The 13,847-nt window shown below is 39.1% G+C and overlaps 1 protein-coding gene across 1 annotated transcript; it reads right to left on the bottom strand.

The window, feature by feature from the left end:
• Positions 1 to 290: 290 nt before the first annotated feature.
• Positions 291 to 9,446, bottom strand: MAPK6 (mitogen-activated protein kinase 6). The gene is made up of 5 exons (XM_008941887.1): positions 8,224 to 9,446; positions 7,384 to 7,528; positions 4,114 to 4,278; positions 3,262 to 3,463; positions 291 to 2,668 (listed from the first exon to the last, which is right to left on the bottom strand). Exons 1-5 carry the CDS (start codon positions 8,776 to 8,778, stop codon positions 1,570 to 1,572), a joined length of 2,166 nt encoding a protein of 721 aa, XP_008940135.1. The 5' UTR covers positions 8,779 to 9,446; the 3' UTR covers positions 291 to 1,569.
• Between the last annotated feature and the right edge of the window lie 4,401 nt (positions 9,447 to 13,847).

Genomic DNA, 13,847 nt, shown 5'->3' with positions numbered 1-13,847 from the left:
TCAGGGACACTGCAGTGCCCCTACGCTTTCCCAGCCATACTGTCACACAAGATTTTCTCCAGCACAGGCTGTCGTCCCTGGGACAGAAGTTTACTTCTGACACCTCCTTCCAGGGTGCCGCACCCTTGGTAGCAGCTCCTCCAGGGCAGGCTGCAAGACAATTTCTGCCTCCTGGAGCACCTCAGATTAGGGAGGGCAGGAGGCCGGCCTGCCTTCCCCATGCAGCCAGCAGCACTACAGCAGCAGCTCTTTCATCCCTTGTTGTACAAAGCAACAAAAAACAACAGGTATTTTGCTGGCCATGTTTTTATTTGTTTTTCGTTTTAAACAGGGGAGCCAATGATACATCCAGTATTTCAAAAAATCAGAAGGTAAAACAAATTTTCAGAAGACTGAGATGCTACATGCTATATTTAACCTAATTTTATGCATGCTTGCTTTTGAGGGGGGCTGGGAGCGGGACAGGAATCATTCAGTAAAAACATACAGTAAAAACAAAATGTCTCACCATATAGAACTTTAACCTACAGTAATGTTGTACCTTAATTATTTCCATGCACACAACTAACATTACAAAACTTTTAAAAAATTAACACAATTAAGACTTCTAGGAGCATCTGATAATAAAGCAATTCCTAATTTCTTTTGTAGAGATCAAGCACCTCCAATTACAAATTCCTATACACAGTGAGTGCTTTACTTGAAATGAAACTAAAAAATAAAAATAAAAAAATGTATTGGATAGCCTCAGAATAAGCTGATGTTAATATATATCCAGCTATGTAGGCAATAAAACCATAGTGCTAAACAAAACCTTTTATCTGAAACGTAACTCCAAAATTAAGTTGACTTTCTATAATTACAGAAATATACTTATTTGCTAAAATAAATAAAAGTGCTGCATATTAACACTTCACTATAAAGAATGCATACCAGAACATTTATAAATATCGAATGATTTTCAGTAAGAATAGCTACTACAATAATGCTGGCTAAATAGAAGTGCATAATGAGAAGCACTATGGGTGGTTAATGTTTTGCCACATACTGCTGTTACCTTGAGGTAGATAACACATGCGTACCAAATTCTGCATTCATTTCAGTTGCTGCTGGTATCATGTGTCTAAGAAATGTGTACAGTATGAAAAACTCTAAAATATGCATGAATGAAAAAAATGTTTTGGGAAAAATAGATATCTTCATGCAATTATGTACAGTCTCACTGTGTAAATTTCAAGGCAAGGTTCTTTTTCTGCAAAACATGGACACTGTTTTACTGAGAGAATTTTTCTTTTTTTACTTTGTTTAGTGCATTTTTTGTTACCTCCTGCATTTTGCATTATTTTGCTCTGCTCTTTAATTTTGTGTGCAAACGACATGCCAGTTTAAAAACAAAACTAACTCATGTATAGAAAGTAATTCTGGATTGTAAAAACAATGGTAAACAGAAAACTAATGAAATCCATACCAAAATTACACCATCTGATTCAAGTAAAAAAATTACTTACACTAGTAATAAAAAAAGACAAACACATCTCATGAATATAAAAGAAATGCCTGCTGAGTGTTTTAATTCAGATGTTTCAGAATGCTGCTGTAGGTTTTGTGGGGAATCTGGGGAGATGATTTCATAGCAGAAGGCGTTAACGTGGCCTGTATGGATTTCAGTGGCGAACCAACAGGGCTGTGAAACTGAGGAATACCTATAGCCTCAAGCTGCTTGTTGAAGAGGAGCTCTCCACTGTTGCTGAGAAAGCTCTCTCCTCTTTCCTTCTCCCCAGGCTTCCCCTCTTCTACTGGCTCAGGTTCTAGCATTTCAGCATCTTCTTTCTTACTAAAAAATTTGTCTAAATAACTGGTGTAAGTATTTTCTTTTTCAACCTGTTCATCTTTCCTTACCTCGCAACAGAACTGGTCTATGAGGAAGCACTCCTCCCCACTGCTCACAAACTGACTGTCCCAAGAGGTTTGGTACAGAGCTCCTAACTGTGCCAAATTAGCCATTCCTTTCTCCTGCTTCTCTCTGCTTACCGACTTTGATATTAACCCTTTCAACTCTATTTGAGACACTGAGCTATTCAAGTCATTTAATTTATCAACATCAGTAGACTCATGTTGTAAACTAAGCTGAATGGTTTCTGCAATAAATGAATCAAAGTCAAATCCTTGATTCTTCTCCCTTTCTTTTTCAACAAGTTGCTGTGATGCTTCCTCAAGCGCTATCTGAGCTTTCACCAACCCATTCTTTTCACATTTAGACTTGCCTTTCTTATCAGACTTTTCTTTGCTCTGTTCCTTCCAGTTCGAAAGATCTATAATAAGCTTGGGCTCATAGTAATGGTTAACTTCACTGTCTCGCCAAACTAAATTATCTAGGTATGAAGATGACCTCATTTTGTAATTACAAGTGTGACTACATTCCAGATCACAATACTTGTTTTCATGGTGATCTGAATACTGCCAGCAAGGCTCAGTAGAGAAGTGGGTGTCAAAGGCAGGATCCTCCAGATACTTTTCACGGTCTCCATCCAAATATTTGCGAGGATCTACTTGCACTTCTTCCTCATCAGTAACGTCAGAAAGAGCCCTTGGATCACGCTGAACTTCATCAGCTTCATAGTTGTTATGAATAGGCCAGTCATGGTCTGAAAATTGACTTTCATGGTATCTGTAAAACAATTTCCTAAGAGTTAGCAGCTAAAGACCAGTTTTTTAGCTCCCAAGACAGAGACAGTTACATTTTAGAAATTCCCTTACAGAACAATGACAATTCAACACAGAAAAATATTTTTCCTCAATCCAACTGGGTACCTCTTCCAGGTTTTTAATTTAAACTGGCATAAAGCAATCCCCATACAGCTGAACGATTTAAGTCGAGAATTACATACAATACCTCACTCCATTTACAGAACTCTTCCTTTACATATGTTTAACTGATTCTAGATGACTACTGTAAATCTCTTTACTATTCTATATGCTAAGCATTTGAAAAGGCTTAAAACTCTCTTCATTTAAAACTTATTTTTTAAATACATATTTGGGGATGGAGGGGGGAAATAATGGAGAGATTAACTGGAGTCCTGAGTGCATTGTACCCAAGTCAGTCTAATGAATTATAAACCAAATGACAATACGCTGCCTCTGAGGGAAAAGCTTATTACTTGAGAAGAAACAAAAAGAAAACGATGTCCATGAAGCAACAGTACTTCAAGCACGCAACCATTCAGTTATATAACACACCACAGCAGGTGATAAATTTACCTTTCCCAATTATAAATATGGCTGTGACTTTCATCCATCAGCAGAATATCATCAACCTCGTCTTCAATGTGAAAAGGATGACTTGAAATAGGCTCATCCGTTGGGAAGGAATAAATGCTCATGTAAGGATGGGACAAAGCTTCTTCTGCTGTCAATCGATCCATGGGACTAAATGTCAAAATTTGTTCCAGAAAGTCCAGCGCTGCAGAGAAAAGGTTATCATTAAATAGGAGAAAAACAACATTTCAGACATCTAGAATTTAAGGTTAATGTGCAGTGCTGTGCTCTAGAGCATGCATTTGCTTAGAAGTAGCCACCTGTGAAGTACCAGCTACTCACAGTATGCTGCCAAATACGCATTCTGTAGCCATAGGAAAGCTAGAAGAGTAGAGGTCAAATCTTAAGATCAACAGTAATTTAACTTAAAGCGGAAAAAATACTGAGAGACGGAATGTTTCAAGCTGAATCAGTACAGACCAAAAGCTATCAGGAGACATCGCTGTCAGCTGGGTTGGCAGCTTTCTCTTAAAAATATTTGAAAGATAGTTGTTTTATACCGACTCCTTTCCCATGTTCACTTATATTTAGGAGGCCAGTGTCTCAAAATAAGAGCAATTCCAGTGCAAGTAGGTCCAGCAGAGATTCACAATTCTACTCCAAAGATGACCAAGTGGCTATCATGTAACCAATTTTATTTTTTTTCATTACAGTAGAAGACAATCTTCCTTCAGAGAAGGCACAGATTTTTCTAACTAAAACTTGCTTTTAACCATCACACACCTGCACTCTAAAGTTGTTTGCTACTTTATGATTTTGAAATACAGGAAGTGTATTTTTTTCTGAATCTCTTACCTTCAGGACTGATGCCTGGAAGCAACTGAGTTAAGGGTTTGTGTGGCTCAGTCATGTCGTTTCTAATGTAAACTGGAATTACATTGAGAAGCTCCTGACGGTCCTCCTCATGTACAACAGGAATTGATTCTAGAATCAACTGCATCTGTTCAAGTTCATGCGCACCTAAGCACCAAGAGAAAACACAAACTGCCATTTCAGCTTCAGACACTTCTGGTTGCTGTATAGGAAAGACATGTCACAATGTTGTGCTCCGAGCAGCTATTTTCAGTAGAAGACCATTATCTCCTACCACAGAGGAAAGGCTGAAGTTCTAAATTTGAACGATAACAAATCTGAGGAGCTCTCAAAAGTGCTGTAGCATAAGAAGAACTAGAGCTGCTACACACCGATAAAGCGACCTAACCACAGGCTTCTGCAAGGATGCTTTCACCATGGATGAGGCACCCTACAGCAAAACTCTGTCTTTTTGTCATGTACTGTGTACTACAATCCTCCTCTTTCAACTGATTCACCTAACTAATTCAATATTTTTACTTCACTTTGAATTATATATCCCTTATCAACAAAACAGTAGTGATTTAGCTCAGCAAGAGATCTTACAGGTCACAACCATTTGTACTCATACTCTACTCTTTAACCCTGCACTACTGCCAGGTGCAAGACAAAAATCACTTGCCAGTTAAGGAGTGTAGTCTTGTTTTAAAAAAACTTATTGTTATTATTGAAATTACAGTACATTTTTAGCACTATCTGAAGTTTCCCCGAGTAAGAACCATAAAGGCCTATACAGCAGGTCAATCTTGTAACCATCACCATTTATATTCAGTACTAGTGTAGCTGGAGTACCCAGAAATACAGCTTGTCTACCTCAATTTATTGTTCAGCTCCAAGAAGCAAGTAGCACCCTAGAGATTCAATGGGAAGATGAAACTATACAGGATCATTTGCATGCCTCCTTCACCAAGCAGCTCTGGGCAATCACCAGGGATATTGATGCACATGACATTAAATATAAAAATAAAACAGGGCCAGAAAGATCCTATCATCTCAAGCTCCACGTGCGACCGGTTCCCCGCCGCTCGCGCGGCAGCCTGCGTGCACTTCCCGCCACACGCCTGCCAGGTGACCTGAAGGAAAGCTGAGGCAAAGTGACCACACACAGTCTGACTGAGACCATGTTCCCCGAGTGAACGAGTGCTGTCTCCTGTTAACATCTTTGCTGGACTGAAAAAGCTGGTTGTCCTACTTCAGAATGCCTAGGATTGCTTAATGTAATCTATCAGACTTTACACTGGCTCTAATTTGCTGAAAAACATGACACTGTATCACTACCTCCATCCTAAAAATTAATGAGCTTTCTTTCCATTCTAAGTTAAATGAACATTTTAAAAAAATATTCATTTAGATTAATTAGAGAAGTTGTTTGGAATAACTATTGAGTTCCTCTGCCTCAGCTTTCCTTCCCTCCCTCACCCCAGGTATTCTGCAATTTTAATCTGCACTTTTCCTTCCCATTCCCAGCAGCTTCCCAGATAGCAGGATTCCTAAGGGATGGTACAGAAGCAGACAGGAAGTTAGAGGAACCAAATGAAGCCCTCCAAGCAACTTTTCAAAATAATTCTATTCAGTCTCAGAACAAGCTATCACATCTCCAACCATTTTCCCTTTCCAAATGCAAGATATTAAGTAGTCCACTCTTCCTTAGATCAGAAAACTATGGCAGTGCTAAGTTTTCAGAGGGACACATCCGCATCTATAGTTATTTTTCTAGGTACCTACATAACGGAATTAAGGCACAAACCTACAAACTTTGGATTTTGGCTATTAAGATCGACTTGAAAAATAAATCCTAACTCACTGCACAGCTAATAGACCAATAAAAACTCTTAGCAAACACCAGTGCTACTCAAAAAAAGCCAAAATGCTAGCAGTTGCAATCCATCTATGCTCAGTGCTGAAATCTGCAGACCTCCTCCCACTATTTCACTGTTTTCCAGTAGAAGTCCTTGACACAATGGAAACCTAATAAGTCTCTTGTCAGTCAAGCATTTAATACACTGGAAATGTTCCTCCAACAGTTAGCAACTCGAGGAGTTAACAACTCACTGCAAGTTAAGAAAAGCCTACTCACATGTTAATTGCTAATTTCTATAAAATACCAATTTCAGGGTGACAGTATTCTATTAATACTGCTTAATGGGTAAAAAGCTCTCCTTTTCATCACTTTGACATACAAAGCTAAGAGGTGTGCTTTTAGTCTACCTATATCTAAAGGAATGTGAACTTTGAAGTACAAGCTCAGATTTAAAGACTTTATCTGTATTACTCCAGTAATTTAAACCAACAGGAGGAAATGCAAGAGCAAGCCTGAATGAGACAGCTGCTGCTGAGGCCCCAGGGTGCACACAAAAGACACATTTGAGGGGTTTACTCCAGACCAGCTCGTCTGCCCCCATGGACTGAATGCCTGTCAGCAGGTGGAGCACATTGAGCCATCTCCCACAGTGCAAACGGCAGCTTTGTTTTATCTAAAAAGACTCCAGTTTGTGCACTGAGCTAGATCAGCCATGTGGTACCAGGTGGCCATCAAGAGATTTGCTTCAAGAATCTGCTCCTGATTCTATCCTAAAACACTAATGTAGGTGCATCCAATGAGACCAGAGCATTGCTCCCTATCTTACCAAAAAGATTTGGAGGTTATGCAATCTCCTTGGTACACCACACTAAATTTTAAATCTTTAAAAAGTCCTCCCTGTATCACTGTAAAAAAGGTCAGTTCAAAAAGAGCCTATAGGGGACATTAGGAAACGAGGGAAAAGTGCTACTCTTCTGTAATTTAAAATATAAAGAAGCCAGAAGTTATTAGGTTGATTAAAAAAATATTTACAAACATGACACTCAGGGCTTTCATAATTGTAAAATACTCCCTGAACAGATCAACTCACTAAAATAGATGTGTATATATAACACTTAGGCATCCAATAAATTTAGCTTAACCTAGTTATAGACAGATTTACCATATAGGAGTACTGAATTAAGTTGTACTGGTGTGTATTTTGATAAATATCACAAGTAACAAATCAAAACATTTTCTGCTTTACAAACACATTGATTTATAGTTTGCTTATGTAGCTGCATAATAATACAGCATATCCTGATAGTCAACAATTGTTGATATTAGCCATGAGAATCAACATTTCCTTAGGAAGATAATTAAGCAGTACCACTCCTTTTGGGAACATATACACATACTTTTATTCTACCCACCTGCAAAGAGGGTTTTCCCAGTCAGCATTTCAGCAAAGATGCAACCTGCAGCCCACATGTCAATGGCTTTAGTGTAGTTGTTAGGAGAGAGCAAAAGACGGGGCGATCTGTACCATTTAGTAACCAATCCTTCAGAAAGATGGCCCTAATGAAGTTAATTAAAAAGGAAAAGAAAAGCTTATTTTTAAGAGTTTAATTACATCCTACTTTTTAGTGCACTACTACAAGATTTTTTGGTCTTAAGATCCCAGGTGTAGTACCATGTACCCTCTATTAAGCCTTTCTACCTTTTAAAATGGAACGGCAATATCTGTATGAGTGAAGAGTAGCAACACAGAAGTGGGGCGCCATTACTCAACTGAGGTACTGCAGCTAGGTTTTCTTATTCTAAGATGCCAAATAAATGCAGAGATGATAATGAACTCTCTTGTGAAACATCATCTAAATGAGGAAGACTGTAGATAAACCCCATAAAGTAGCCACACTTGAAGTTTGTAAGTGGTGCACTTATAGTGTTATCTAATACTTCTCTCACTATGTCTCTAAATGTTGCTCTTAATCTCAGGTTCCGTATTCACTGTTAAAAATCTGCTTTTCTGAACACATCTAGTGTAAAAAAAAAGGTTTTATTTTATGCTTGCAGTAGTCCTGAGACAAAACATGTCACCCATAGATGTGTTTTACTCTACTTGCAAGCATTCCAGTTCTACCATATGTCCCCTAACGTGATATCCCACCTGCTAATGATGCCTTCCACAGACTACCTACCTCTGCAAAAGGAAGAAAGATGCTACTTTAAGAGTTCACCAGCCCACTTAAATATTCCCTCTCTTCACATACCTTATGGGAATAATGAGGATCCATGATTCGTGCAAGACCGAAGTCACCAATCTTCAGCACCAAGTCTTCAGTATTAATGAAAAGATTAGCTGGTTTGAGATCTCTGTGCAGAACATTTGCAGAGTGAATATACTTGAGCCCACGTAGCAGCTGGTACATGAAAAGTCTGGCATGATCTTCCAGTAAAGGGCCTTGCTCTAGCAGATTAGCCAGATCTGTCTCCATGTATTCCTGGACAATGTAAACACAGTTCAATTCTGTAAGGGAGCCCACATCATCTGTTAACTGGCTTCCACTAGGACCAAGAATTTCAAATACTTTGACAATGTTATCATGGTCAAGTCTTCTAATAATTTTGATCTCACGTAGAGCATGTTTAACACTCTGGGGATCCGTAAGGACAATTTTCTTGACAGCCACTCTTTTGTCACAGTCATTATCGACAGCAGAAAAAACTAAGCCATTTCCACCACAGCCCAGTGGTTTTAAGTCCATATACCGAGAGCCCAGATCAAAACCATGAATGTTCATGAGACTTTCAAATTTTTCTGCCATTTTAAAACTCTTTACGTTTCTTTTTCCTCAAACTAGTATGCTTCTGTAAACACGCAGAGACACTTCCACTGGTAGCTGAAGGAAAGGTCTTACAGAAAGGGAGAAGAAACACTTGGCTTTGACTGCAAGATGGTTTCTTGACACTCTCATTTCATTATGAGCCAGCCAGGCCTGTTGTGTCCCCTTGAATTTAGAGCCCGTAAGCTCTAGAACTCAAACCGAGCATAAGCTAGAACGGTTGCAGCATCCATAGTTCAAGAAAGGTGCAGCATTTCTGCAGACATCAGAGAAAATACTCACAAGAAACTCAAACGGAATGAAATGACATACTATGCACTCAGCTCTACTGTGCTAAACTGGTTAACATTTAACAAAAGTGTGAATAAATATGCACATAATAGGCTTCTATTAACATCCTCCTCCTCACAGTGCAGATACATTCAGTGTTGGACTGGTCCTGAGCAGCGTCATTCTATGGTGCTGGTAAGCACTATGGTTGGGTGGTTTTTTGTTTTTCCTTCTTCCTCTTCTTTCTCTCCTTTGTTTACAGTCTAGTTCAAAGGGAAACTGGCAGCTCTTGATTTACAAAAGATGCCTTCTGTTAATGATCAGGTGGCTCCAGCTCACCACAATCACAATCAAAGCTACCATCCATTTTACTCCGTGACAACCTGAAAAGGCAAGAAAAACACATCAGTATTCTAGCACATACAGAAGTCCTCCTCCTCCCACAACTCCTTAAATTGTCCTAAATAGACAACTCAGTGTCCAGTTCCAAAGTAAAAAACCATCACAAAAGCTAAACTAATTAGACATTACACATAATTTTCAAACTTGTGAACAAAAAACTAACAATCACCAACCACCAAGCCTAAATATATTGTGAAGGTTTTAGACATAACCTGTTTGAGAAGATAAGGCACACAACACAAGTCCTACTGAATCTTAACAAAGAAGAGAATATCACAGAAAACTTGGCAATTCTCTGGTACAACTGTTAAGAGACAAGTCAGAAACAATAATATCCTGCACTCCAGGCACTAAATTTTGGAATAATTCTTTCCACTAAACTTTTTACTCAAAGACAAAAATCAGGCTTTTAACTATTTCACCACAGTCACTGTTCACATGAAAAGGGTAAGGTTTCTGCATTCCCAGTATTTATTGACTTTTCAGAATATACCAATACCACTTACAAAAGCTTCAATCCCTCCAATTTTGGATAAAGTTTACAAATGTCTCAAATCATAATTCTACCTCTATGGATTCATTGTTACAGGAATCCTATGGGTAATACCTACATATTTGACACACGTTATTACATTTTCAACTAATGCCATACTTCTCTAACCCAGATTAGAGAGAACAACAGCAAGTACATTTTACACAGCAACGGATATATTCCATAGCAATTTTCCCTACTATATGAGCACTTTCAGACAATTTATTTTTTAATAGCCTAATGAATGTAGCTACTATTTACAAAAACAGGTAATTTTCTCCGTAAGCCTCCCTATCTACAGCAGCAAAATGCAGTCAAAGACCACATGTTGCATTTTTGCACAACATCCTCATTTCTTTTAAAAGTTCAAAGATGACACAGTCAGAGGTGTACCTCACACAGTGTGGTAAGGTTTGGGCAATTCCATTACAAGTCACTTGTATGTTCTTCCCCACAACTATAGGTCACAGCAAACCACTAAACATCTTCTGTTTGATCTTAGGTTCACGTTTATTTAGAGAGCTGAATTATGTTAAGTTCTCCAAACTACCCCAACACTTCAGAGTTAATTTAATGAGTGTTTTCCCTTAAAACTGTGCTAGCACTTCACTGGGACAAACCAGAACGAAGCAAAAGAAGTCTCCTCGTCCTAACATGGCAGCAAGGGCAGCTGCCAAATTATTAACATATTTTAAATAATGGACTCAATTCACTAAAGTAATCAGAATTGCATGCAGGAAAAAAAAAATAAAGAAAAGCACACTGGCAAACAGAAACAAGACTGTTTCAACACATTTTTAATATTACCATTCCTTAGGCTTAAGTTCTGACTGCCACCAGGACACAGAGCCCCTGCCACACACCACCTGCCTGCAGGTACTTGTACAGCCACCAGACAAACACAGGAAAGGAGGAAACACACGGCAGCCTCTGCTGGCCGTTTCTTTTAAACTAAGGATCACCAATTGTAGCATTTCTGAACTGCAAAGCTGCCCTCCACCGATGTGGTAGAGTACCCTGCCAGAAGGGTGATCTTCAGAGCTTTCCTTACTCAGCGCACGTAATTACTGCCTTGAGATTCCTTTCTTCACATACTGCCACGAGTTCTAATTTTAGACAGTGTTTTACAAGGGTTATTATAACCTTAGCACAAACATAATGAAGCCACACTGTTACTTTTCCCAAAACTATCTTGAGTTCACATCAGTATTAAGACATTAGCATGAGGACCCTTCTTATCATACCCGTTGATTCTTTTAATGAGCAAATATAAAATTCACCCCAGAGTTAATAAGGATAGCAGCTGTCCAACTCTTTATTCACAATTATAAAAATCAGAAGTCTAGCTTCCTAATTTTTAACTTTTTTTAAAACTTAAAATATTTCCTCATTCATATGCACAGCTTTCAGGCTCACTCATTCTGAGCTGCTGCCTGTAAAAGTTCACATCACCCCAGATGACGTTCCTTCCATTCCCCACCCCCACTAAATATCGTTATGGAAATTCATTTCTGTAGGTTATCCTAACACTTTAAATCTCCTGTTAACTCAAGGTCCAAGGCCTCTGTTCAAACACCCTGGAACAAGCTGTGTTTTATATCCTTGGGACCATCTAAAACCAGTTGTATTCTGCCCCATAATTAGGCTTATTGTTTCACATTGCTGATGTCTTCAATATGCAGCTACACTGAATTAGTCTGCATCGGCTGGGTGGCACATCTGGAACCTCTCTTTTAGCTAGTTGCACTAAGCAGCACAGGAATGGATTCCGAGAGATGCCCATAAGTAGCAAGGAGCAAGATCTGCCCATCGCTTCACTCTAACTCAGATCTTAGCCCTCCCTTACCACCAAAACTAAATGAAGGTGGCAGCCACAGAAGTACAACATGGAAGCAGTAATGACATCAGTCTTCCAGGAGAAAGGGAATTTTGACTCGCTTCCTTACTGAAATAGGAATCCTAGAATTTTCATTCTGTAACTCTGAAATTATGTACTTTTAATCATCAGCTTAAATTGTATCTTTCCACGAGGTGATCACTGACTACAACATTTTCAGAAGCTATGTAATGATTTTCAGAACCAGAGTGATTTCGCCAAAACAAACGCTGACAACATCAGCAACCCATTACAGCCTTCAGTTTGACCTGATCCTGTCACAAACCTCCTACGTAACTAAGAGTAAATGACTTAATCCCAAAGCCAGGAGAAGCAGGGGCCAGCTATGACTCAAAACAGGGTCTAGTCCTAGGAAGCTGACCACGAAGAGGCCCTACCTACAACAGATACGGTAACAATTTTTTTCCACTGCATTTTATAGTCATTTTTACCTTTGGAAAAATCAGGAGGTGGGTTTCATAAACACTAATATTTAAAAAGAGTGGCACAAACACTCCTTAAGTTCATACACATTCAATGCAACTTATAGCCATCAGCCCAACTGTCTTCAAAGTACACTAAACCAAAAATGACAAATTCCTCCTGCTGTCCAACCTGTTCTAACCACCTGAAACGCAGGATGGACAAAGCAGAGGTTTATCACCCCAATTTGTGCTGAATAGGCTATTCATAGAGGCACTGATGTTTTCATTTAGGTTGTAACTGTTCCAAGATTAACGTTTTTTTTTTTTTAAGCAGTACTTTTATTCCCACCTCCCACAAAGTTTAAAGAGGCAAAAACAAAGATACTAGTCTAAGTGTTTTACAACTCTGCTTTTAAAACAGATCAGTTCTCAGAAGAGAGCAACAGAAGTGACCCACAGAAGGGCTGTCCTCTTCCACATTATTCCTAATGCTGGCAGAGAACATCACACACCACCAGCTTCACGCATTATGCAAGCGACCCCTTCAATTCCTGCTCAACTTCCACACGTGGATTTATCACAGTTTTCAGGAAACAGGATGTACACTGAAACACGGTCAAGTATGCGATGTTTACTTTTTCAGAAATACAAACAGGACGGCAAGATACCAGTTAATTTGATTATGCAGCCCACATAATGATCAAATCGTTACTCACAAGAGAAAGAGCAAGAGTGACTAATGACATATTATACAACCTGATAAGTACTATCCCTTTGACTATAAAAATACGGGGCACAGAAGTTATTTTTTTTAGATCAGCCACGTTGCAGTCAGTAGGCAGAGTGAGTCATCATCTAACTCACGAAACTGCCGCTCTTCTGAAGCCTCCCACTTGCTCCCCACACTGTTTAGGGAACTCTGTGCTGGCAGTCAGCAAACGGTACTATTAGTTTATAAATCTTCCGATGCATCTGTAAAACCACAAGAAAAATCCACCGGTTTTTTTGGATTATAAATAAAAACGATTCCATCCTTCCTTCAGACAATTCAAGGAAAACTCATGGCTGAAGAAGCCTACCATCAGCTAACCACAGCCCTCTGCACCTCGGCAGCCCTGCTCCTGCCTGCCGCTCTGCTGAACATTTAACCAGGCAAGAGAGAACTAAACACAACGGCAGCACAAACCAGGACTGAGCCCCACAGAGACACTGAAAACAAAGTTTCTATTTTAGCTTTACGGCACAGATTTTCTGAACCCTAGTAACAAAGTCCTATCCCTATTTTAAGCCACCGCTTTCTGGAATTTGTAGTTGATTTATAAACACACTGTGCTATCACAATATTATTTTTACGTAAACACAGACATATATATAGACATATAAAAAAAAAAAAAAAAAAAAAAACAAACAACCTTGCTGGACACACCACTTCTATCACCGGCCACACGACAACACGCGAACCACCAGCTCTTTTTCCACAACAAAATTAACTTGGCCACTGTCAGGCTGATCCAAAAAGGCACTGAATTAGCCAGAGAAGGAGATA

Source organism: Merops nubicus, unplaced genomic scaffold (genome assembly GCF_000691845.1).
Source record: "Merops nubicus isolate BGI_N331 unplaced genomic scaffold, ASM69184v1 scaffold26716, whole genome shotgun sequence".
Classification (NCBI taxonomy): Eukaryota; Metazoa; Chordata; class Aves; order Coraciiformes; family Meropidae; genus Merops; species Merops nubicus.
The sequence above is the reverse complement of the archived record's forward strand: the minus strand, read 5'-3'. Positions and strand labels throughout refer to the sequence as shown.